The following is a 23530-nucleotide window of genomic DNA, read 5'->3' on the forward strand; positions in this document are numbered from 1 at the left end:
ATGTATAATTTTTTTTTTTTTTTTTTTTACAGTAATTGTATTTTTTGAAAAGAAATAAATGATGATTAGTGTCTCAGTGTTCTGAGAGCTATAGTTTTTTTTTTTTTTGGGCGATTGTTTTATGTAGGGGCCCTTTTTTTTGTGGGATGAGGTGATGGTTTTATTGGTACCATTTTGGGGGGCATATGCCATTTTGATCGCTTGGTGTTGTACTTTTTGTGATGCAAGGTGAAAAAAAGGGCTTTTATTTACTTTTGGGGGTCTGTACCACTCTGCAATGCATTACAGTACATCTGTATTGTAATGCATTGCCTCTTAGTGTATTACACTGACAGGTTTCCTAGGAGACCCAGTCTGAGGCTGGATCTCCTCGGCTCCCGTAGAAGGGAGGTCCCGATGCAAGCAAGGCATTGGGCAGCCTCTGCACGGCATCGGGCTGCCTTCTCACCCATCGGGTCCCCGCCACATCAGAGCAGGGACTCGATGAGCTCCCTCAACCTCCACAAATCCCCTCTATGCCGCAGTCAGCGCTGATCGCGGCATAGAAGGGGTTAATCCACCGGCATTAGCTTGTACAGCGATGCCGGCGGATACAGCAGGGGCCCAGCTACCAGGGACTACCGGGGCCCCTGCAGTGATCAGGCACGCACCGCTCTGGTAGTGGCCCCGTTGAGCCGAAGTTATTGCTTCGCAAAGTCTCGCAAGACTACGCGTAATAACTTCAAAAATTAGTTTGTACTATAAAAACCATTTCCCAAACTTGGGTTCAGTTCTAAGTGGTACTTCCAAGTGGTACCTTGGAACCGAACCAGAGTTCAGGAAATGTTTTTTTACAGTACAAATTAATTTATGAAGTTATTACGTGAAGTCTTGCGAGACTTCGCAAAGCAATAACTTCGGCTCATCTGAGCCAATACATTCTAATACTGTAGAGCTCCTGCTCCATACAGTATTGGAACAAAGTTGTATGCAAATAGACTTTGGATGTTTTATCCGAAGTCGATTCGCTCATCCCAACTTACTAGTAATAACATGTAGAATTTAATTATCAGGTTACTTAGTGAGACATGGCATTTTTTTCTATATTTTCACAGCAAAAAAACTATTATAAAAATTACACCGTAATTTATATGTATTCTCGAAAAAAGCCAAAAAATATTAACGTCTCCTGCATAAAAAAAAGCCTCAGACAGCCCTGTGAGTAAAAAAATAAAGTTATGGATGCTGTAATGCAGAGGGGTTAACATTAGGTTGTGTTCACATATGCATCATGCCTACAATGGCAACCATAAAATAATAAAGGATTTTTACGGTCTGAATGTAAAGTGTTTTAGATGCAGCAAACATTGTATAGAAAAAGACACATAGTGGTGAAACAATACTTACCATTATGGTTTTCAGTCTTTTTACTTCATCCTCTTGGTTACGGTAAGATTCCAGCTCTTGCTGCACTGATTCAGCAACTTCAGGAAAGGGGCTGAGGAAAAATCACAGAGTGCTCTAGTCTAAAGCAGCAAAAACTTATCATGCAATTATTTCCCAGTCTGGTGTATTTTCCTAACATAAATTGGTAAGAAACCACATAAGTTCCCAGCACAAAGACTTGTTCTCTGGAATTTTGTTCCTGACTGGGGCAATTTAAAGGCATGATTCGGGTACGGCCAACATGGAGTGGTCGAGGAGCATCAGAAGATTGACATTAACAATATCACCCTATAGGACAGTCTCAGGTACGACCACAAAGAGTGGCTGCTATGAGGTCGAAAACTGCAAATTGTCACAGTTTTAAAACTGATTGATAGGGTATGTGCGCACGACAAAGTTTGAAAATCTGCCTACAAAATTCAGTGCGGAATTCGCAATTTTTGTTTTTGCAGCTTTTTTCATGTGGCTTTTGACGAGTCTTTTTTCAACACAAAACTGCATTTTCAGCTTGTGGTTTTTGGTGCTTAGTGTACCTAAACTTGACATCAATTTAAACTTATTCTAGAGGTCATAACAATATTTTTGTAATATACTTTATTTAGCTTCCTGTTTTACTTATGAAATATGCACCTGAAGATCAGGCACCTGTAGCACTTTGGAATCTGTACACTCGTTCACTGCTGACATCAACGGTGTACTGGTGTATTCCCTGAACAGGCAGAAGCACATACTGCTCCTCCACCCTGTGCCAACTCCGCTCTGCTAAATCTGGCATTGCACATCCAATATGCTATGCTACGTTTTGGTGGAGCGGGCACAAGCAGCAGCAGGGATGTGCTATGCATGGCTCCTGTCTGTGCCCGCTAACTCCACTCTCTAAAAGCTCTGCCTGCATAGCACATCGCTGCTCCTGCTTGTGCCTGCTCCCCTAAAGCCTGGCATGGCACCTCGGATGTGATATGCCAGGTTTAGCACAACAGAGCTGACACAGGCAGGAGCAGCGATAAGGGCACTGCAGTCCTGTGCCTACTTCATAAGTAAATCAATATATACATTATTTTTCTGACATTTAAAATAGGTTTTTATTAAAATTGTTGGAAAGTTTAGGTATACTTTAATGGATATGTGTTTTGCAAGTAACACTACAGTATACCTACAAAACTGTAAGCCCATTATGCAGCCAGTACTAATGAAACTGAAAGCTACATGATATCCATCAAGTAGAACCAAGGGATGGGAGAGGAGGGGGATAAAGGGAAGGGTTATGCCTAAACAAAAAAAATAGTTTCTGTCTAATGGTCCAGAAGAAGGTAGGAAACCCACAATGAATTAATCTCTCCTAAAAAGACAAAAATATAATTATATCCTACATCCTTAGATGCCTCTTCTCATGATCTTTCCTTAAAACTAAAGCTTCCCACACAGGTTCAATAGCCGACAGCCGAAGAGCTCTCACTCCTGACTCCCTCATACACATACAGACAAGTGTATAGGTGTCGTCAATGGGCAGAAGGGATAAAACCACTAACGGACACACTTCTACAAACAGCTTATGTCCTAGGAGAACTCCAGGATCGGGTGAAAACATTCACTTCGATCCTTCTCTTCCCCAACATCATCTGTCAGGAGTTCCTGTACACATTACATTTTTGGCCAAACTAGTAATTTTCAAAGAGTTTTGGCCGACGATACACTAATATCTATGGGGGCCTTAAGACGTGCTATGACCCTAATCATCTTTTTCTTTGTATTCTTTTGAACATCAGAGCATCTGGTGCCCAGATCAGAACTTCCGATTTCAAATGAGGCTGCATCAATACTATGTAAAGTGGCAATGTTATGTCCCTATACTGCAAGTTCAGACCTCTTTTAAAAGGGGTTGTCCCACAAAAAATATTCAATGTTTTTCAAACCATCACCTGGATCTGAATACATTTGATATTGCATGCAGTTAAAAATGTATCCTAGCTATCGAGTTATTCAATTAAATCTGTTATAGCGCCACCTGCTTTTTGCTCTTTTTCTAATTTCTCTGTCCTGCTCACTCAGATAGAAGCACATGCTTCCATCCTTCAACTGTCACCAGCTGAAGCAGAAAGGGCACACCCCTAAGAAAAGACACAACCCTAAGCTGACAGTAGGGTTGCAGTAAACGATTATTTTAACAATATAGCAAAAGGCAGTTATGTGCCCAGTATTCTATCGATTATTTTTACGATTAATCGAGTACTCTAATAAGAAAAAAATAATTAAGGGTCCATTCACACGTCCGTTGTTTCTTTCCTGATCTGTTCCGCAAAAAACTGAACAGATGAGGACCAGTTCTGGACCCATTCATTTTCAATGGGTCCTGGAAAAAACTTGGACAACACAATGTGTGCTGTCCGTTTCCGTTGTTCCGTTCCGCATGTCCGATTAAATATAAAACTTGTCCTATTCTTTTCCGCAAAAATCGGATCCTGGTACAATACAAAGTCAATGGTTACGCAAAAAAAACGGATGACATTCGTATGTCATCCGTTTTATGCGGAATCCGTTCCTGGAAATTAAATCCTGCCCACAGAAATCACTTATTTACTTTTTTTTTAAATTTTTTTTTTTCAAAGAATGTAGCCTAATACTGTTTTCCTTTATATAAATTCATCAGACCCCCTGCCATCAGTCCCCAACACTCTTCGTTCCCCCCGTTGATCAGCTCAAGTGCATCAGTTCCCCCCAGTGCCATCAGCTCCACTATCCCCCAGTGCCATCAGCTCCCCCCTGTGCATTCAAGCTCTCCCCCACCCCAATGCCATCAGCTTGCCCCCTAGTGCCTGTACTTACCTTTCCTGTAGGGGCGCCACTCCACAGCTCCTCCGTCTTCTTCTCCGCGTGCTGCACTGCCGTCCTGACGTCACACATCGTCGGGTCATAGTGCACACATACTATGTGACGATGCGTCAGGGCTGAAAGTGCAGCGCGGTACGGGTGACCACGGAGAGGTAAGTAATAGCAAGCGCTTCACTCCCGCTCCGTGGTCACATAACACAAACAAGTCCTCGAAAACATTTGCGTCAAGGATTTTTTGTGTCGAATTACACGATTGAATCGAGTAATCGTTTCAGTCCTAGCTGACAGCTTAAAATATATAGTGCATAACAACTGGAACAATGAATGGGGAGATCTCTGGATCACTGTAAGGTACCCAGCTGGTTCTAGCTCTGTTAGAAAGAGGCTGTCATGTACTAGATTATGTCTGATTTTTATTTTTACATTATTTATGGGATAACCGCTTTAATATACCACAGTATCCTGCTGACACATACAGTCACGAGAAAAATAAAGTAAACTCTCTTTGAATTCCATGGTTTTCAAGTATCAGTACATAATTAGAAAAAATATCACGCTTTTCCTGTACTCCCGTTATTATTAATTGGCAAAAAAATTGTACCATCTCATTTCCCCCTCAAAAATGCTATGAATAGTGATCATTCAAAAAACAAGCTCCAACACAATCGCTTTGATAGAAAAAAAAAAAGCGATGTAAAACAAACATATTAAAGAATGAGATTTTATGATGCAAATGTTGTAAAATATGAAAAAATTTGGTATTGCCATATTCGTATCTATCCGCAGAACAAAAATATAATTTCATATATACTGTATGGTGTACCGCATAAAAAATACAGGTGATATACCTCACCTCCCCAAAAAATAAGTAACAGACAATCAAAAAGTCATATATACCCCAAAATGATACCAATAAAAACTACAGCCTGTCCCACAAAAAAAAACAAGCCCCCCACAGAGCAGCTTTGATGGAAATTTAAAAATGTTATTGATGTTGTTAGTATATGGTGATGCAAAACAACAGATTTTTAAGAAAACGTGATTTTACTATAGAAAAGTAGTAAAACTAGGGCTGCATGATATGGGAATTTTGTGCGATTGCGATTAGGGCCCTAAAAATTGCGATAACGATATGCGATGCAATATTTTAAAGGAATTGTGCTAGAGGTCTATTTGCTTGGTATTTGGATCTGTGGATGACGCTGTGTTGTGGGGGATCTGTGGATGGCGCTGTGTTGTGGGGGATCTGTGGATGACGCTGTGTTGTGGGGGATCTGTGGATGACGCTGTGTTGTGGGGGATCTGTGGAGGGCGCTGTGTTGTGGGGGATCTGTGGAGGGCGCTGTGTTGTGGGGGATCTGTGGAGGGCGCTGTGTTGTGGGGGATCTGTGGAGGGCGCTGTGTTGTGGGGGATCTGTGGAGGGCGCTGTGTTGTGGGGGATCTGTGGAGGGCGCTGTTATATATGGGGATCTGTGGAGGGCGCTGTTATATATGGGGATCTGTGGAGGGCGCTGTTATATGGGGGATCTGTGGAGGGCGCTGTTATATGGGGGATCTGTGGAGGGCGCTGTTATATGGGGGATCTGTGGAGGGCGCTGTTATATATGGGGATCTGTGGAGGGCGCTGTTATATATGGGGATCTGTGGAGGGCGCTGTTATATTGGGGATCTGTGGAGGGCGCTGTTATATGGGGGATCTGTGGAGGGCGCTGTTATATGGGGGATCTGTGGAGGGCGCTGTTATATGGGGGATCTGTGGAGGGCGCTGTTATATGGGGGATCTGTGGAGGGCGCTGTTATATGGGGGATCTGTGGAGGGCGCTGTTATATGGGGGATCTGTGGAGGGCGCTGTTATATGGGGGATCTGTGGAGGGCGCTGTTATATGGGGGATCTGTGGAGGGCGCTGTTATATGGGGGATCTGTGGAGGGCGCTGTTATATGGGGGATCTGTGGAGGGCGCTGTTATATGGGGGATCTGTGGAGGGCGCTGTTATATGGGGGATCTGTGGAGGGCGCTGTTATATGGGGGATCTGTGGAGGGCGCTGTTATATGGGGGATCTGTGGAGGGCGCTGTTATATGGGGGATCTGTGGAGGGCGCTGTTATATGGGGGATCTGTGGAGGGCGCTGTTATATGGGGGATCTGTGGAGGGCGCTGTTATATGGGGGATCTGTGGAGGGCGCTGTTATATGGGGGATCTGTGGAGGGCGCTGTTATATGGGGGATCTGTGGAGGGCGCTGTTATATGGGGGATCTGTGGAGGGCGCTGTTATATGGGGGATCTGTGGAGGGCGCTGTTATATGGGGGATCTGTGGAGGGCGCTGTTATATGGGGGATCTGTGGAGGGCGCTGTTATATGGGGGATCTGTGGAGGGCGCTGTTATATGGGGGATCTGTGGAGGGCGCTGTTATATGGGGGATCTGTGGAGGGCGCTGTTATATGGGGGATCTGTGGAGGGCGCTGTTATATGGGGGATCTGTGGAGGGCGCTGTTATATGGGGGATCTGTGGAGGGCGCTGTTATATGGGGGATCTGTGGAGGGCGCTGTTATATGGGGGATCTGTGGAGGGCGCTGTTATATGGGGGATCTGTGGAGGGCGCTGTTATATGGGGGATCTGTGGAGGGCGCTGTTATATGGGGGATCTGTGGAGGGCGCTGTTATATGGGGGATCTGTGGAGGGCGCTGTTATATGGGGGATCTGTGGAGGGCGCTGTTATATGGGGGATCTGTGGAGGGCGCTGTTATATGGGGGATCTGTGGAGGGCGCTGTTATATGGGGGATCTGTGGAGGGCGCTGTTATATGGGGGATCTGTGGAGGGCGCTGTTATATGGGGGATCTGTGGAGGGCGCTGTTATATGGGGGATCTGTGGAGGGCGCTGTTATATGGGGGATCTGTGGAGGGCGCTGTTATATGGGGGATCTGTGGAGGGCGCTGTTATATGGGGGATCTGTGGAGGGCGCTGTTATATGGGGGATCTGTGGAGGGCGCTGTTATATGGGGGATCTGTGGAGGGCGCTGTTATATGGGGGATCTGTGGAGGGCGCTGTTATATGGGGGATCTGTGGAGGGCGCTGTTATATGGGGGATCTGTGGAGGGCGCTGTTATATGGGGGATCTGTGGAGGGCGCTGTTATATGGGGGATCTGTGGAGGGCGCTGTTATATGGGGGATCTGTGGAGGGCGCTGTTATATGGGGGATCTGTGGAGGGCGCTGTTATATGGGGGATCTGTGGAGGGCGCTGTTATATGGGGGATCTGTGGAGGGCGCTGTTATGGGGGACCTGTGGAGGGCGCTGTTATGGGGGACCTGTGGAGGGCGCTGTTATAGGGGATGTGTGGAGGACACATAGGGCCATGAGGGGGGCCAGCTTAAGACATATAGCATCTTATGCTGGTCCCCCTCATGTGTCCTAAACTGGGCACATAACTGCCTTTTGCGTGTTAAGTGTTTTACTAGTGTGTGTGTGTGTGTGAAACAATCTCTCTCCTAACAGGTCCGGCCTCTGTACTCACTATGAATGCAATGCACTGCAGCGAGCGGCAGCGAGGTGGCCGGCCGGCCGACGTCACTTAGTAACGCTCCTCCCACTTCAGGAAGCAGGAGCGTTACTAAGTGACGTCAGCCGGCCGGCCACCTCGCTGCCGCTCGCTGCAGTGCATTGCATTCATAGTGAGTACAGAGGCCGGACCTGTTAGGAGAGAGATTGTTTCACCCACACACACACTAGTAAAACACTTTACACGCAAAAGGCAGTTATGTGCGCAGGGCCCCTTTTATATATAATCGCTGCATTTTCGGGTCGGCCAAATCGCCATATCGCATTTGCCGATTATCGCGATTCGATTATTTTTTCGATTTATCGTGCAGCCCTAAGTAAAACATAACAAAAACTTTACATTTGGTATCAAAATAATAGTATCAACCTGCAGAATATAGTTATCATTTCATTTATACCTCAGAATGAATCCCATAAAAGATAAAAAATAAAAAAAGACAGAATTACAATTTTTGCCATTAAATAAAGAGAGATATAAAGGCCAAATGTACCCCGCAGCTCAGTCAACAAAAAAATAAAATGTTATGGCTCTTAATCTAAGTAAATTCTGTCACAAAATCCAGATGCTGCTCCTTACCTTCTGAACCCTGCTGTGTTCCCAAACAGTAGTTTATGACCACATTTAGGGGGTATTTTATTTTTATTTTTTTTTACTATTTCTGGACAAATAGAGTAACATGTTCTGTGGTGCTATTTTTCCTTTTAACCCTTGTAAAAAAAATTGGGTTAAAGCTACTACTACCTACTGTTTGAATTTTTTAAAAATAAATTCTATAAAAAAAACACCAGTTGGGTCAAAACCATCAACACACCCTGAGTTGAATTCCTTAAAAAAAAAAAAAAAAGGGGGGTTTCCACTGTACTGGTACCTGTTGTAAGTTCAACATGTCAGATAGGTGGAGGACCTCTGGGATCCGCTTCTATCTCCCAAACAGGGTCCCCAAGGTGAAGAGAGCACAGTTACCCTCTGTTCACCGCTATAGGAGCTGGTCCTTTGCTATTTCAGGTAGTCCCATAGTGGTGACTGGAGAGTTGGTCAACCCCTTTAAGTGCCGTGTGTGAGAAGTTAAGTTCACCCTTGCTGCTCCCATTAGAATTAGGGTAAATAGTAGCAGTCTGGACTACTAATCAAATGCCTTTGATTAACTGATCATCAGAAAGTTTGGCCAACTATATAAAAGCAGAACTTTTGGCAGTTTGCAGGTCTGAAGCATTCAGGAGTGTGTTAATGTCAAGGACAGGTCATCAATATAACATTGGCACCAGTCTTGGCAGTGTGTATGGAAAGTGAAGGAAGGCAGTTTTGGCCTCAGAGAACTGGCAGAGAAGGAGCCATCTTGAGAAGATCCTTATATTGTAGGGGTTAAAACAGCCATAACTAAGGAAAAAACTCAAGGAAAACAGTGGTATGTGAAGAAACTAAAGATTGATTTATGCATAAGGCATCACCAGCATTAACATATGCTAAAATAGATTTTTTTAAATTTTATGAAAACATGATAGTTACACTTTAAAGAAGCACTGTGGTTGCCCATCAATGTGGGAATGTTTATAAGACCATTTCTAAACAGTTTGAAGAGAAGAGGCCAAAGTGGAAATGTTTGGCGATAATGCACTGGACCCAGCACATCAGCACAAAACCTCCTACCACCTGTCAAGCACAGTGCTAGACGGATGATGATTTGTGCTCGTTTTGCAGCCACAGGACCATTGAATTTACCATGCACTCCTTTCTATACCAGAGTATTGTAGGTCACCTATCCAGCAGCCAAATCTTAGCCAAAGTCAAATCAAGGTGTTGCAAGGGCCCAGTCAAAGCCCAGACCTTAACCCAACTGAAATGCTGTGGATAGACCGAAAGGAAATGTGTCACAGAAATAGTTTTTTAGCAATTAAAGCCAGAAAGCAACAGATATTTTTTTTTTATATATGTTTTTATTCTCTGGTCGCAGATTTTTTTTTCTATTTCCTCAACATGGCCAAGGGGGCTGCCATCTTGCCTGAGCTGTTCTTAGTAGCAGCCACCATGGGCCATAGACACAATGGGCAGGAGGGGACCTCAATTCCATACAGGAATGGGTGTAAGTGAATAAGCCATATGGTTCACCCACCTGACCATGAGAATATCCGTTTGCATATTACATTACAGACCCGGTTGATGGCACCTCCAAAAAAAAAAAAAAAAAAAACACGTGTCCACTTCCTCAGAGGGAAGCTGATGAAGCGGATGTGAAACACATGTCGGAGTTTTCTGTAATGTAAGTTAAGTGATATTTACATGGTCAGGAGGGTGAACCATATGGCTTGATTATTCACATACACCCATTCCTGTATATATCAGTGCCGTTTCCTGGTATTTATATTTGACCCTTGTTTGTATGGCATACTCCTTGTGTTTGTCACTGCCAATTTACTCTTGTATTTATTATGTTTAATAAAGATATTTTGGTATTTTTATGTGCAGATTTTTGCATACAGAGTGCTTATATCTTGATACGTAAAACCACAATCACTGTAAACTTGTCCAAATTTAAATGGCAGATTGTTGGGCTAGGTGAAGAATACATACTGAACAAGTTTACAGTGATTGTAGTTTTCGTTATCAGGACATATATGTTTTTCCATCTATATTTATCTCTGTCGAAAGTATCTAGACTTTACCTGCCTTTGTGTTTTTGCCAGAATCTATCAGCCACTGTTAAATCATAGGACTTCTTGTTTTTCTTCTTAGGTCGGGCCCCAGAAGGGCTGCTTTCCACCGCTGCAGACTCCTCCAGATTTACTCTGTTTAAATGAAAGTCCTAGAACAGAAGAGGTGAATATTAGGTACATTCAGCAAGTGCTGTTGGCCATTTGAAGAACAAAGCAAGACTCAGAAGGGGCCAATGCAACAAGTGAAGAGGACATGCATGTGCCCCTTTTAATTGTACTGCTTCATAGCCCTTGGCCAGTTAGAAAAGGAGGTTATACAACGGAACTGTCCTCATTGTAAAAATCACATTTTCACGTTTCTGGTGACTTTAAAAAATGCCATACACTGAAGTGCACTGACATAGAAAACTGTAAGTTCCCTCATTCCTTACTGCAGTACCCATTTCTATGCCTCCCTGCAGTGCATGGGAAAATGGTGTTAAAATGGGATGGCAGCAGCTGCGTCCATAGCACATGGGAGCATTCACACAATTTACACGTGTCCACCTCCGCAGCTGCATTGTATTTAGCGCATGTGCACTTACTGGAGATACTACTTCTTGTATCTGCGCATGTACTGAACACTTTCAGCTCCTAAACAAGAGGACACCTCTAGGAAAGCACCATCATGAATGTGATTACTGCCCATGGACGGGATGTGTAAACGGCTTAGAGTGCCCTGAACTGATGTGCCGCTGTAAGAAATAAGAGGAGTAAGAGGTTTCTATGCCACTAAACATCTGTTTATGGTATTTTAGAACCCCCTTAAGCAGATGATACACGTAAGGTAACAGCTGTCCAAATACTTGTTTGGCTTTCTCTCACCGTCCACCATAAACATGCATGCTTGGCTTGTGTGTGCACCTCATTTTATTCCAGAGGGGAGAAGGAAACACCTTTAATACAAGCAGTACACCGAGTACACTGGGGAATGATAAATATCAGGTTGTCACATTATTCATACATTTCCAGGAGGGACAACGGAGTAACTCCGAAATGCAGACAAAGGATGCTTTAGAAGGGTTATCTCATGGGGAATGCAAGCATTTACTTGAAGGGGCAGTGCAAGAATGAGGAGGTTGCTGGTCCCCTTACTTACCTGGCCCCCTACTCATTTTTCTGCAGACCCGCGGCGCTCCTCTGGGTTCCAGCGATGCCAACATCCAGATTGACATTGTTGCTGCCAATCACAGGACGCGACCATTTGTAACGACACAAAGGGGAGCCTGACACCGCAAAGGCCTGTGACTGGCTGCGGCAATGTCAAACCGGATGTTGACATTGCAGGAGCCCTGAGGGGTGCCGCAGGCTTGCAGGAGAAGAAGCGGGGAGCTGGCGCTGGGAAACAGATAAGTAAGCTTCACCTTTGCAAGTCCCGCAGGGGACCTGCAACCAGGGGGGACCAGCCCCTTTAAGAATGTACGGTATTCAGTAGAAGTATGAACAAAGCAGCAACGTGAGCATGTGAAACTGTACAATGTGTAGGAATTATAATAGGTATAATGCAGTCATTGAAAGAACTGGAGTATTATCAATGTTGGAAATGGGGAAGCGTAAGAAATGGAAGTCACAGGCAGTCACTATATAACTAGTTCATCCTCATGTAAGGTAAATATGCTGTTTCATCCAGTAATACAATCCAATAGGTTACACATTCACATAGGCATATGCAGGAAAGTGACTGTCCCAGCAATGAGGGCTGTGCAGCGTCCTCTCTGAATTCCATGGACTCCATTTCTCCCCGTGCTCCTTGTGGATCATGCAGAAATCAGCCCAAGCCGTTTTTATGTAGCGCCCATCCTAATACTACTTAACATGCAGAGAATAAACACCTGAGGAGGTGGATATGCTCTCCGTCAGCTTCAATCACATCTCTAATGTGTTAACTGGCTCAGGATGCTCAGCTCCGATCACCCGACCACAGAAAAACACAGCTCTGCTACAGTGCACCGCACACAGCAAGACAGTTACCCTCTTCTGTAAAGGAGAGGCTTTCTAACTCAGTAAGTAACCTCCTAATCTGCAGAAAGAAATAGGAATCTTACTCTATATGAACGAATACACGAGGGGCCGTACAGACACACCGGGCACTGCTGTACTGACGCCATGTGTACGGAGAGGAACATTTTGTAATCTAACATATAGAGCTACAAGTGGCGGGCTCATGCACCTTTATGTTAGCCCTATTACAACTCCATATAAAAGGGAACTGTCATACACGTGACAGAGAGGTGGAGATAGAAAAATTATAATGACTGGCAGAATAATACTCAAAAGGGTTTTCTAGATTTTCTTTCAACTCATGACCAATCCTCTGGATAGGTGACCAGCATCTGTACGGTGGGGGTCCAGCTATTTGAGATGGCACCAGCTCTCGCAGTAACACCATGGCCTTCTGGTAGCTTTGCCTAGGCCATGTGACATCACATTCTGGTCACATGGCCAAGCACTGCCAATGTACGGCGCTGTGCTTGGATGTTGGACCCCTCCCAGATACTGATGACCTATCCAGAAAAGAATCAGTTAAAAAATCCCAGAAACCCAATTTAAGGTCACATTCAGACGGTCGTAGTGTTTTGCGGATCGGCAAAACACGGATACCGCATATTGCCGCAACCATAATAAATAGAAAATGCCTATTCTTGTCTGCGATTGCGGACAAGGATAAGACATGCTCTATTCTTTCTACGCAGCCGCAGAATGGGACCACGGATGCAGACAGCACACGGTTGTCCGCATCTTTTACAGCCCCATTGAAATGAAAGGGTGCAGACTCGTTTTTACAGCCGTCTGAATGGGCCCTAAGGCAGAGATCATCCATGTGGGCTCAAAGCAGCTTTGTGGGTGAGAGGGATACAAGCATATAAATGGAATACTATACTGTATGGGTGATCAATGCAGTGAGTGGCATAGAGGAGGCACCAGTGTAGTGGTTAGACAGGCGAGTTCTACCACACAGACTCTACTCCACTAGAGATTCTGTACTATGGTGACATACGCATTATGAAATGTATGAAAGTGCACGGGAAAATGGAGGACAGCAACAACAACCAATAAGACAAAATTTTTCATTTTTAGAAGCCCTATTCTACATTTTTCAAACCACCACCTAGATCTGAATACTTTTGTAATTGCATATAATTAAAAATGTAGTAAAACCTGTGAGCTATTCAATAAACTGTATCTGTAGAGCGCCACCTGCTGTTTGTTCTTTTCCATCTCACTGAGCTGGTTGAACATACTCCATTTACATCTTAAACTGCCACCAGCCATACATTCTGTTGGAAGCTGTGGCAGGTTCAGGGAGAGAGCTGCAGCAGAAAGGACACACCCTGAAGAAAATCTAGCAGAGCAATGAGTGTGGAGATCTCTGAAACCCAAGTAAGGTGCAGGGATGGTTCTAGCTTTGTCACTTTGTTAGAAACAGAAACAGTCATGTACTATAAGATGTCTGATTTTCATTTTTTACATCAATCATAGCATAACCCTTTTTACGGCTGTTGGGGGGGTATCATTTGCGTTGGTTTTGGAGTGAGTTTTAAGTCTGTCTTTGTTTTGTGAGGTTAGGCCAAGTGTATGAAATGGCGCACATTAATAATATCATTGGCACAAGTGCAAGGTGGTGTACGCCTGTCTGTAAAAGTACACCAGGGAGTTAACCGGATGTGGAGATGTGACTTTTTAAAAAGTGGCACATCATAAATGAGACATAGAAGTGTTCTACTCTGTAATCCTGACCTTTTTACTCTTTACACTTCTGAAAGAGGCGAGGCTCACTAAATATTGTAAACATGTGCACCAATATCCCTGCATATCTGCAACCTGAATGCTTATTACGGGCAACTCTTTTCCTTTGCACCAGTTTTGTTAAATTCTACTTCTCATCTGTATCATTGGGGGACACAAGCTTGACCATGGGTATAGCTGTTGTCACTAGGAGGCGGACACTAAGCACAAAAGTATGAGGATAGGGAGGGGTAAGATGAGCATGGTGTCTCGCCGGAGGGTCAGTCGTCCAAACTGTCCTCCACAGTGGACTATCTGATTATGGCGATGATCGAGACGTTGCAGGTTGAGGATCCCGCACAGTCGCCTGCCAGCTTGGGTTTTTCCTTTAGAAGGTCCCATCCCTTGCACAAGCGTTTCCCCAACCATCAGGAGTTTTATTCCTGTCTTTCCAAGGAGTGGAATTTCCCTGATAGGCGTTTTACCTTAGACGCTTAAACGTCCTTTATCCTTTTCTGGAGGATTTCACTAACAAATGGTCGTCCGCACCTATAGTGGACCCGCCAGTTTCCCGCTTGACTAAACACACTACCTTGCCAATGGCAGATGAGCATAGTTCTGGACAGCCTGGAGAACGTCGGATGGATCCTTAACAGGCAAAAGTCTTGATCTGTTGCAATGATTGACTTATCTGAGCATGGTGCACGACACATTTTAAGCCAAGGCGTTCTTGCCTCCGGAGAAGCTATCCGCTCTCCGTATTCTCCCCTTGTTGCACCCAGCTCCGGTCCCCAATCGTCTCTGTATGCGGGCTCTGGGTCACATGGTCTCAGCCTTCGAAGCGGTTCCCCATGCTCTATTTCATACCAGTGCGCTTCAGTGAGCCATTCTGACCAGCTGGGACTGCTCCCCAGCCTCCTTGGATCGGCCCATGCGTCTCCCTGTCCAGGTTCGCCAGGCCCTCAGATGGTGGTTGGTCTCTCCGATGTTGACATTGGGCCGCTCGTTCCTTCCTCTCCGTTAAAAAAGTGTTCACGACGGACGCAAGCCTCAGGGGTTGGGGGGGGGGGGGAGGAGTGTTGGAAAACCTCTCTGCTCAAGGAGTATGGTCACGCAAGGAACGCTCCCTTCCAATCAATGTTCTGGAGTTGAGTGATTCGTCCCTCTCTGCGGCATTGGGCCAACCATTTGAGGGGTCGCCCGGTTCTGGTTCAGTCCGACAACTCCACGACGGTGGCGTACCTCAATCACCAGGGCAGCAACTGGAGCCCGGCAGCCATGGCAGAGACTGCGCTGATTCTCAGCTGGGCAGAGAAACAAGTTCCGGCACTATCGGCAGTTCACATCCCTGGCGTCAACAACTGGATCGCAGACTTCCTCAGCCGGGAGCGTCTCGATCCCGGTGAGTAGGTTCTTCACCCACAGGTTTTTCGAGCCATCTGCGAGTGGTGAGGGTGACCGGATGTGGATCTCATGGCCTCCCGCTTCAACAACAAGGTAGAGGACTTTGTCGCATTGTTCAGGGACCCGATTGCCCTGGTGTGCGACGCGCTGGTGATTCCGTGGAGTTCGTTTCCTTACGTGTTCCCACCTTTTCCTCTCATTCCGCATATTCTCCGGAAGATCAAGTCCGAGGGACTGCCAGTCATTCTCGTGGCCCCAGATTGGCCGCGCCGGGTGTGGCACGTGTCTTTAGTTGCCCTTCTTGCCGACAAACCCTGGCGTCTTCCTCTTCAGGGGCCGTTCTTCCACCTGAATTTAGGGTTGCTACATTCATCGGATCCGGCATTTCTTTTTTTCAATTTTTTTGCGGCCTGAGCATGCGCAGATCGCAAAAACGGATCAGTTTTGCCGAAACACTTTGGGCCGGATCCGGCAAGTGTTCCGGAATTTTGGACAGAGATAAAACCACAGCATGCAGGAAAAGACCCCCCTAGAGTGATGAACAGACACGACATGGCACGAGAAGAAAATGAACTGAAAACGGTGTCTGGACACCAAGGGCCAGAGAACTGCGGACGTGAAAAGGGTAGAAGTGTCAGAAGTCGACAACCCCCAACTTCATACCAGGCTGTCAAAGGAGAAGAGCACTCCCAGCAGAACCATTAACAAATCAGGGCTAGAGAACCTGGGTGTCAGGCATGACCATGGCCCACAAGAAAAGAATGGGACACAATGGGAACAAGGCAGGAATACACAGAGAAACTGGCTTCCTGTCCACATATAAAATGCTGTGTTATTTGGAGAGTCAGAGTGTGGATCAGAAGGGAGGTTATAACTCACAAATACAGTCACTGGTAAGATTACTTTCACTACAGTTTACATCATGTTCCTTTCTAAAAGGTCAGAGAATAAAATATTTATTGGAGTGCTTCTTTAAATAACTAAATAAAAATGTGTCCGCCATTATCACAAGTGATCCCAATTATTTAACCCCTTCCAGATCTTCAGTTTTTGAGTTTATGTTTTTCCATTCACAAATAAAGGCTTTTTTTTTGCAGTTCAAGTGTACTTTCTAATGGCACCAGTGTTGCATATGATATAATGGGAAACTGGAAGAAAATTGTAAATGGGGTGGATTTAGAAAAAGAAAATGCAATTCCTCCATAGTTTTATGTTTTTGTTTACATCATTCCCTATGCAGTAAAACTGACCCATGCCTTTCATCCTCAGAGTCAGTAGGCTTACAACTATACCATATTTATATAGTTTTGTTTGTGCCGATGCATATGATATACTTTTTAGGCTCCATTCACACGTCCGCAATGTGTTTTGCGGATACACGGAGCCACGGATCCGCAAAACACGGAAAGCAGCAATGTGCATTCCGCATTTTGCCGACCGCACATTGCCGGCACTAATAGAATATGCCTGTTCTTGTCAGCAATTGTGGACAAGAATAGGACATGTTCTATTTTTTTGCGGAAACGGAAGCACGAATGCGGAAGTGCGGATCCGCAAATGTGGATGCGGACAGCACATTCCGGACCCATTGAAAATGAATGGGTCTGCACCCGTTCCGCAAAATTGCGGAACGGATGCGGATCCATTTTGCGGACGTGTGAATGGACCCTTATTCTGGAGAAAGGGGGAGGTGGGGAGTTGAATTTTTTTTATTTTACTCTTTTTCAGGTCCCCAAGGCCCTAACAGGCAATCATTGTACTGCCATTTCGGTTTAGCAATGGGATTCAGCACATTGCCAAATCGAAAATTCTGTAAATTCCAATGTAGTGCTGCTACCTGGAATATACCTGTGAATGGGCTAACAGTCTCCAGCAGGTTCAGCAAAAGGACAGCTCCCAATGAAGAGCCATTTCAGGCCCGGAAGAGCAGCGCTTCAGAGTTTTCAGCTTTCATACGACGTGGTCACATTTGACCACGGCATCCGTGGGGTTTAATGTATGTGACTGGAGTTATCATCAATTGCAGACATTGGCCCCTGGACATGGCAGCCACTGTGCTCTAGGAGCAGGGGCCATTTTTAAAGACCAGAGATCGCAAAGGGTTAATAATAGCATCAGTTATAACAGTTGTTAATGTACTTATTAACTGGAATGCTTCTTTAAAATAAGTACTAGATTATTATTTTTTTTACATTTTGTTCTGTGACCAAAGCAGCTTCCTTTAAAACAATTTTTACATATTGTGTTTTTAATATTGGGATTATAGGTTGTGAAAAAAAAGTATATTTTTATACCTATCATATAGTGTAACACAAACAGATTTTCAATTTTTATTTGCTGTAAAGAGGACCTTTCACCGGCCCTGAAATTATCATGTAAAAAGCTGGCAGGGTAGGGCATACTGAAGTGATGCGAGATCGCTTACTATTTTCCCTATGCGCTGCTCTGTTCCCCCCCAGTACGGCCATATTGCTCAAGGGGCATCTCCTCCTCCCTGGAGTCACAGCCAGGGAGAAAAAAAAATAAGTCACCTTCTCCCTGGCTGTGAGAAAGTTATATGATTTGCCATTGAGAGCTGGGTGTAGCAAATAACAGAAGACAGATGCGGTAAATCCAACTTATGTCCATCTTTCCTGGGTTCTTGGAAGTCTCTGATACCCAGACGCTTGACTGGCATCCACTTGGGCGCCTGGAATAAACCTGTTCTGTAAATATACTGAAGTTGAGGAATATGTAAAATCTGTAAAAGAGGCGGCTTTATTGGTTCCCTCCCTTTCTACCCCAGGCCATGGAAGGTTATTTCTTTGGTGTAAAAAACTGCTTTATTTAAATAGGCTTACTATGACAATATCTGAAGAAGACAGCTGTTAGATGCTTGTAGAAAGCCGTATCATGTGTGGTATCTGTCTGCCTATCTACTTATCTATATTCTTGCATTTCCTAAGGAAATTTAAGACATAAAAGCTCACCAGAACATCATGCACCAGGGCCTGATATGTCCACGTGTGGTGAAGAGGAGTGGCAAGGTCTATGTTTCTATCCACAAGAACTAACAAAGGTCTCTGGAAGCTGAGGGAGGAAAAAAAGGAAATTACTGTTAACCACTGTAAGATGATGAAGGCTGCTAATCTAACCTCACAAGATGCAAATACAGAGGTATTCAACCTTTAATATACAAAGTAATCGGGAAGAGCACTAACTACAAACGGTACATCTCTGGTGTACAAGTCTTGCCTCTACACACAGTACTGTGAAAAAGTTTTAGGCAGGGTTGGAAAAAATGCTGGAAAGTAAGAATGCTTTCAACAATAGAAGTGTTAATGGTTTGTTTTTATCAATTAACACTCTGCAAAGTGAATGAACAAAGGAAAGATCTAAATCAAATCAATATTTGGTGTGACTGCCCTTTGCCTTCAAAACAGCATCAATTCTTTTTTGTACACTTGCGCACAATTTGTGAAGGAACTCTGCAGGGAGGTTGTTACAAACATCTTGGAGAACTAACCAAAGACGTCAGCTTGTCCAAATCCTGTCTCTTCATGAAATGTCAGAAATGCTTGAAGGTGTTGAGATTAGGGCGCTGTGGGGGCCATAGCATCACTTCCAGGACTACTTGTTGTTCTTTACACTGAAGACAGCTTTCAATGACATTGGCTGTTTGTTTTTTCCTGCCTCAGAATAAATTTGGAGACAAATCAGATGCCTCACAGATGGTACTGCATGATGGATAAGTATTGCCCGTATTACTCAGCAGAGGACAGCATTCATTGTGATGTTAAGGTTGGAAGATGTCCAGCAGTGGAAGAATCCAATGGGATCCAGGTACATTCATCTACTGTCCAGAGAAGTCTGGCTAGAAGTGGTCTTCATGGAAGAACTACAGCCAAAGCCATACCTTCAAAGTGGAAACAAGGCCAAGCGACTCAACTATGCATGAAAACATAGGAACTCGGGTGCAGAAAATCTGAAGCAGGTGCTCTGGACCAATGAGTCGAAATTTGAAATACTTGGCCATGACAGAAGGGCTGAAGAGCTGTACAATACCGAGTGTCTGCAGGCAACAGTGAAGCATGGTGGAGGTTTCTTGTAGGTTTGGGGCTGCAGACTTGGGGATTTGGTTAGGATTAATAGTGTCCGCAATGCTAAGAAATACAGGCAGATACTTATTCATCATGCAATACATTAAGGGATGCGTCTAATTGGCTGTAAATTTATTCTGCAGCAGGAAAATGATCCTAAACATACAGCCAATATCATTAGTAACCATCTTCATCGAAAAAGAAGTACAAGGAGTCCTGGAAGTGGCAATATGTCCCGATCTCAACATCACTGAGTCTGTCTGGGATTACACAAAGAGACTGAAAGATTTGAGCAAGCAGACATCCACAGAAAATCTGTGGTTAGTTCTCCAAGATGAATGAACAACCTTCCTGCCAAGCTACTTCAAAATCTGCGTGCAAGTGTACCTAGAAGAATTCATAATGTCTTGAAGGCAAAGGGTGGTCACACCCAATATTGATTTGATTTAGATTTCTCTTTTGGTCAGTCACTTTGCAGTTAAATGATAAAAATAATGTATTAATACATCTATTTTTTTTTTTAAAACATTCTTACGTTGCAGCATTTTTCCCACTGTACAAGTTCTGTACAAGATCGTGGTACCTATATAGAGAGGAGGACACCCTTCCTGATTACACTGTTCAGAAATGTGGTTATAATATGATAACTGATAAGCTTTTGAAGCCGGACTATTCTCATACATACCCAACTTCTGCTTCAGCAACAATCACGTGTTCTACTTCATCCCTTCTGAGATTACACTAGAAATGGTTTCATTACCTTGGTATAATTGTAGCCAAATAGGAACCGCATACAGCGTAGGACAATCTAACAAAACCTGCACAGCATGGAAATGTTACATAATAGGCCTGCTGGCCATCCTAATGAAAGCTAACCTTTTGTAGCCATGATAATGTAGGTTTATGATGCTCTGTGGTCACCCAAGTTATACATACAACTAATTTCAGGTATTTATTACCTAAACTGTCCTGTCCCGAGGTTATCTCCAGTAAAAAGACTGTTTCTGGCATCTCGAAGATTTTCACGCAACTTCTTATCCAGTTTCTAAGAGGAAATATGACAGTGTTAAACAGATAGAGGTGCTATGTTATAATTTGGAATAATGCGTAAACTTGAGCAAGAGCTCATTTAATCATCTGCAGTATTTCTGAGCAATAAAAGCTATTTTTTTCTATTCACCATCCATGACCCGCTTCCCCTCCTCAGGACCCCCTTACCCTCTATGGTACATAATGGAGAGCTGCTCTGGCACAGCCATGGCATCACCTGAATGGCCATTTTTTCGCTTCCCCTCCTCAGGACCCCCTTACCCTCTATGGTACATAATGGAGAGCTGCTCTGGCACAGCCATGGCATCACCTGAACGGCCATTTTTTTAACACTACTCTGTAGAGGAAGCTACAGTGTTACTGCCTCACTGACAAGCAGCGACCACTGGCAATCAGCTGTCTGCTGGAGGGGCGTCAGGAACCTTACACTAAAACAGGTTGTCTTTGATGAAACACTGGGGGAGATTTCTAAAAACTGGTGCAAAGCAGAGTTAGTAGATTCGCATTCGTCCCGCTTTGGAATCTTTGCCTTACATGTATTATAATGTATGGGGTCCGCTGAGGCCGAATGTAGAAAATTAATAGTAAAGCGAGACTATGATTTGTTCACGATTGCGGCATACTGAACGAATCCGTGTTTGGATTCGTTCTGAAATCATGTGAGTAGTGGTGCATGCATAAATTTAACAGCACATGAGCGAGACTCGCAAAGTCTTGCGGTACTGGCAGCCATCTTCATGTGGCCTCACCGGAGCCCACACATTATAATACTTGTACAAGCGATCAGGAACTCACTGCATTGTAAACGAATCGCAAAGATTCGGATTTGTCCAAAGTAGGACAAATCCGAATTTACTAACACTATTGCAAAGGAAAATTGGTTCAGTTACCCATAGCAACCAATCAGATTCCACCTTTCATTTTTCAGAGCTACTTTGGAAAATGAAAGGATCAATCTAACTGGTTGCTATGGGCACTTTTTCTTTGTACCAGTGTTCACAAGTCTTTAAAGTAACTATCATTTTACTCTCTTTAAAGAGTACCTAAAACTTGTATTTTTTTTTCTCCATAATAATAAAACTATTTGTAATATGCTTTATTAAAGGGGTTGTCTCACTTCAGCAAGTGGCATTTATCATGTAGAGGAAGTAAATACAAACCATTTACTAATGTATTGTTATTATCCATATTGCCTCCTTTGCTGGCTGGATTCATTTTTCCATCACATTACACACTGCTCGTTTCCATGGTTACGACCACCCTGCAATCCAGCAGCAGTGGTAGCGCTTGCACACTATAGGAAAAAGCACCAGCCTATGTGAGCTCCCATGGTCCTGGCCACCAGAGAGGCCGGCACTTTCCTATAATGTGCAAGCATGACCACCGCTGCTGGATTGCAGGGTGGTCGTAACCATGGAAACAAGTAGTGTTTATTTTGATGGAAAAATAGATCCAGCCAGCAAAGGAGGCAATAAGGATAATAACAATACATTAGTAAGTGTCTTGTATTAGCATTCAGCATGTAGATAAAGTTATTTGCTGAAGTGAGACAACCCCTTTACTCCATTTTCTATTCTTATGACACTTTTACTTCCCTGTAACCATGAACTATGCCAGGATTAGCGGAGTGGGCTCCTGCTTCTGCCTGCTCCGCTAAATTAAGAGCTGACATGCAGTTCTTTAAGGCCTCTTTCACACTTGCGTTGTCCGGATCTGGCGTGTACTCCACTTGCCGGAATTACACGCCGGATCCGGAAAAACGCAAGTGAACTGAAAGCATTTGAAGACAGATCCGTCTTCAAAATGTTTTCAGTGTCACTATGGCAGCCAGGACGCTATTAAAGTCCTGGTTGCCATAGTAGTAGTGGGGAGCGGTATACTTACAGTCCGTGCGGCTCCCGGGGCGCTCCAGAATGACGTCAGAGCGCCCCATGCGCATGGATGACGTGCCATGCGATCAGGCGCCCTGACGTCACTCTGGAGCGCGCCGGGAGCCGCACGGACGGTAAGTATGCTACTCCCCCGCTCCCCACTACACTTTACCATGGCTGCCAGGACTTTAGCGTCCCGGCAGCCATGGTAACTATTCAGAAAAAGCTAAACGTCGGATCCGGCAATGCGCCGAAACGACGTTTAGCTTAAGGCCGGATCCGGATCAATGCCTTTCAATGGGCATTTATTCCGGATTCGGCCTTGCGGCAAGTGTTCAGGATTTTTGGCCGGAGCAAAAAGCGCAGCATGCTGCGGTATTTTCTCCAGCCAAAAAACGTTCCGGTCCTGAACTGAAGACATCCTGATGCATCCTGAACAGATTTCTCTCCATTCAGAATGCATTAGGATAAAACTGATCAGGATTCTTCTGGCATAGAGCCCCGACGACGGAACTCTATGCCGGAAGAAAAGAACGCAGGTGTGAAAGAGCCTTAGCTGAGCGGAGCAAGCAGAAGCAGGAGCCCTCTCCACTAATCTTGGCATAATAAATGGGTACAGGGTACCCATGTGCTATGCCAGGAGCTAGTAATTATACGGGGAGCAGGAGCAGTAATGAGTGCTCCTGCCCGTACTCGCAGCGCTGTTGCGGCCCCTTGATAAAATGTGTACTCCGTACTCCGCTAAGTGCACAGGGAATGGTGCACTTTAGGGAGGTAAAAGTGTCATAAAAATACAAACCTGATTAATAAAGTATAAGACAAATAGTTTTATTAGGGCCAACATATTAAAAACGTTAACAAAGGTTTAGTTACTCTTTAATGTAGGT

General features: G+C 44.5%; 1 protein-coding gene across 2 annotated transcripts in view; it reads right to left on the bottom strand.

Moving 5' to 3' along the window:
- The window catches only part of SCFD1 (sec1 family domain containing 1), a 173304-nt gene that overhangs the window by 121540 nt on the left and 28234 nt on the right, over nt 1-23530 (bottom strand). For both annotated transcript variants that reach the window (XM_044271921.1, XM_044271923.1), the window contains exons 9-12: nt 20682-20767; nt 18613-18712; nt 10484-10623; nt 1387-1477 (exon numbers count right to left, since the gene is read on the bottom strand). In XM_044271921.1, coding sequence (XP_044127856.1) covers nt 1387-1477; nt 10484-10623; nt 18613-18712; nt 20682-20767 — 417 coding nt within the window. The remainder of the gene's footprint in view (nt 1-1386; nt 1478-10483; nt 10624-18612; nt 18713-20681; nt 20768-23530) is intronic.

The sequence above is a fragment of the Bufo gargarizans genome, chromosome 11, assembly GCF_014858855.1.
Source record: "Bufo gargarizans isolate SCDJY-AF-19 chromosome 11, ASM1485885v1, whole genome shotgun sequence".
Lineage (NCBI taxonomy): Eukaryota > Metazoa > Chordata > Amphibia > Anura > Bufonidae > Bufo > Bufo gargarizans.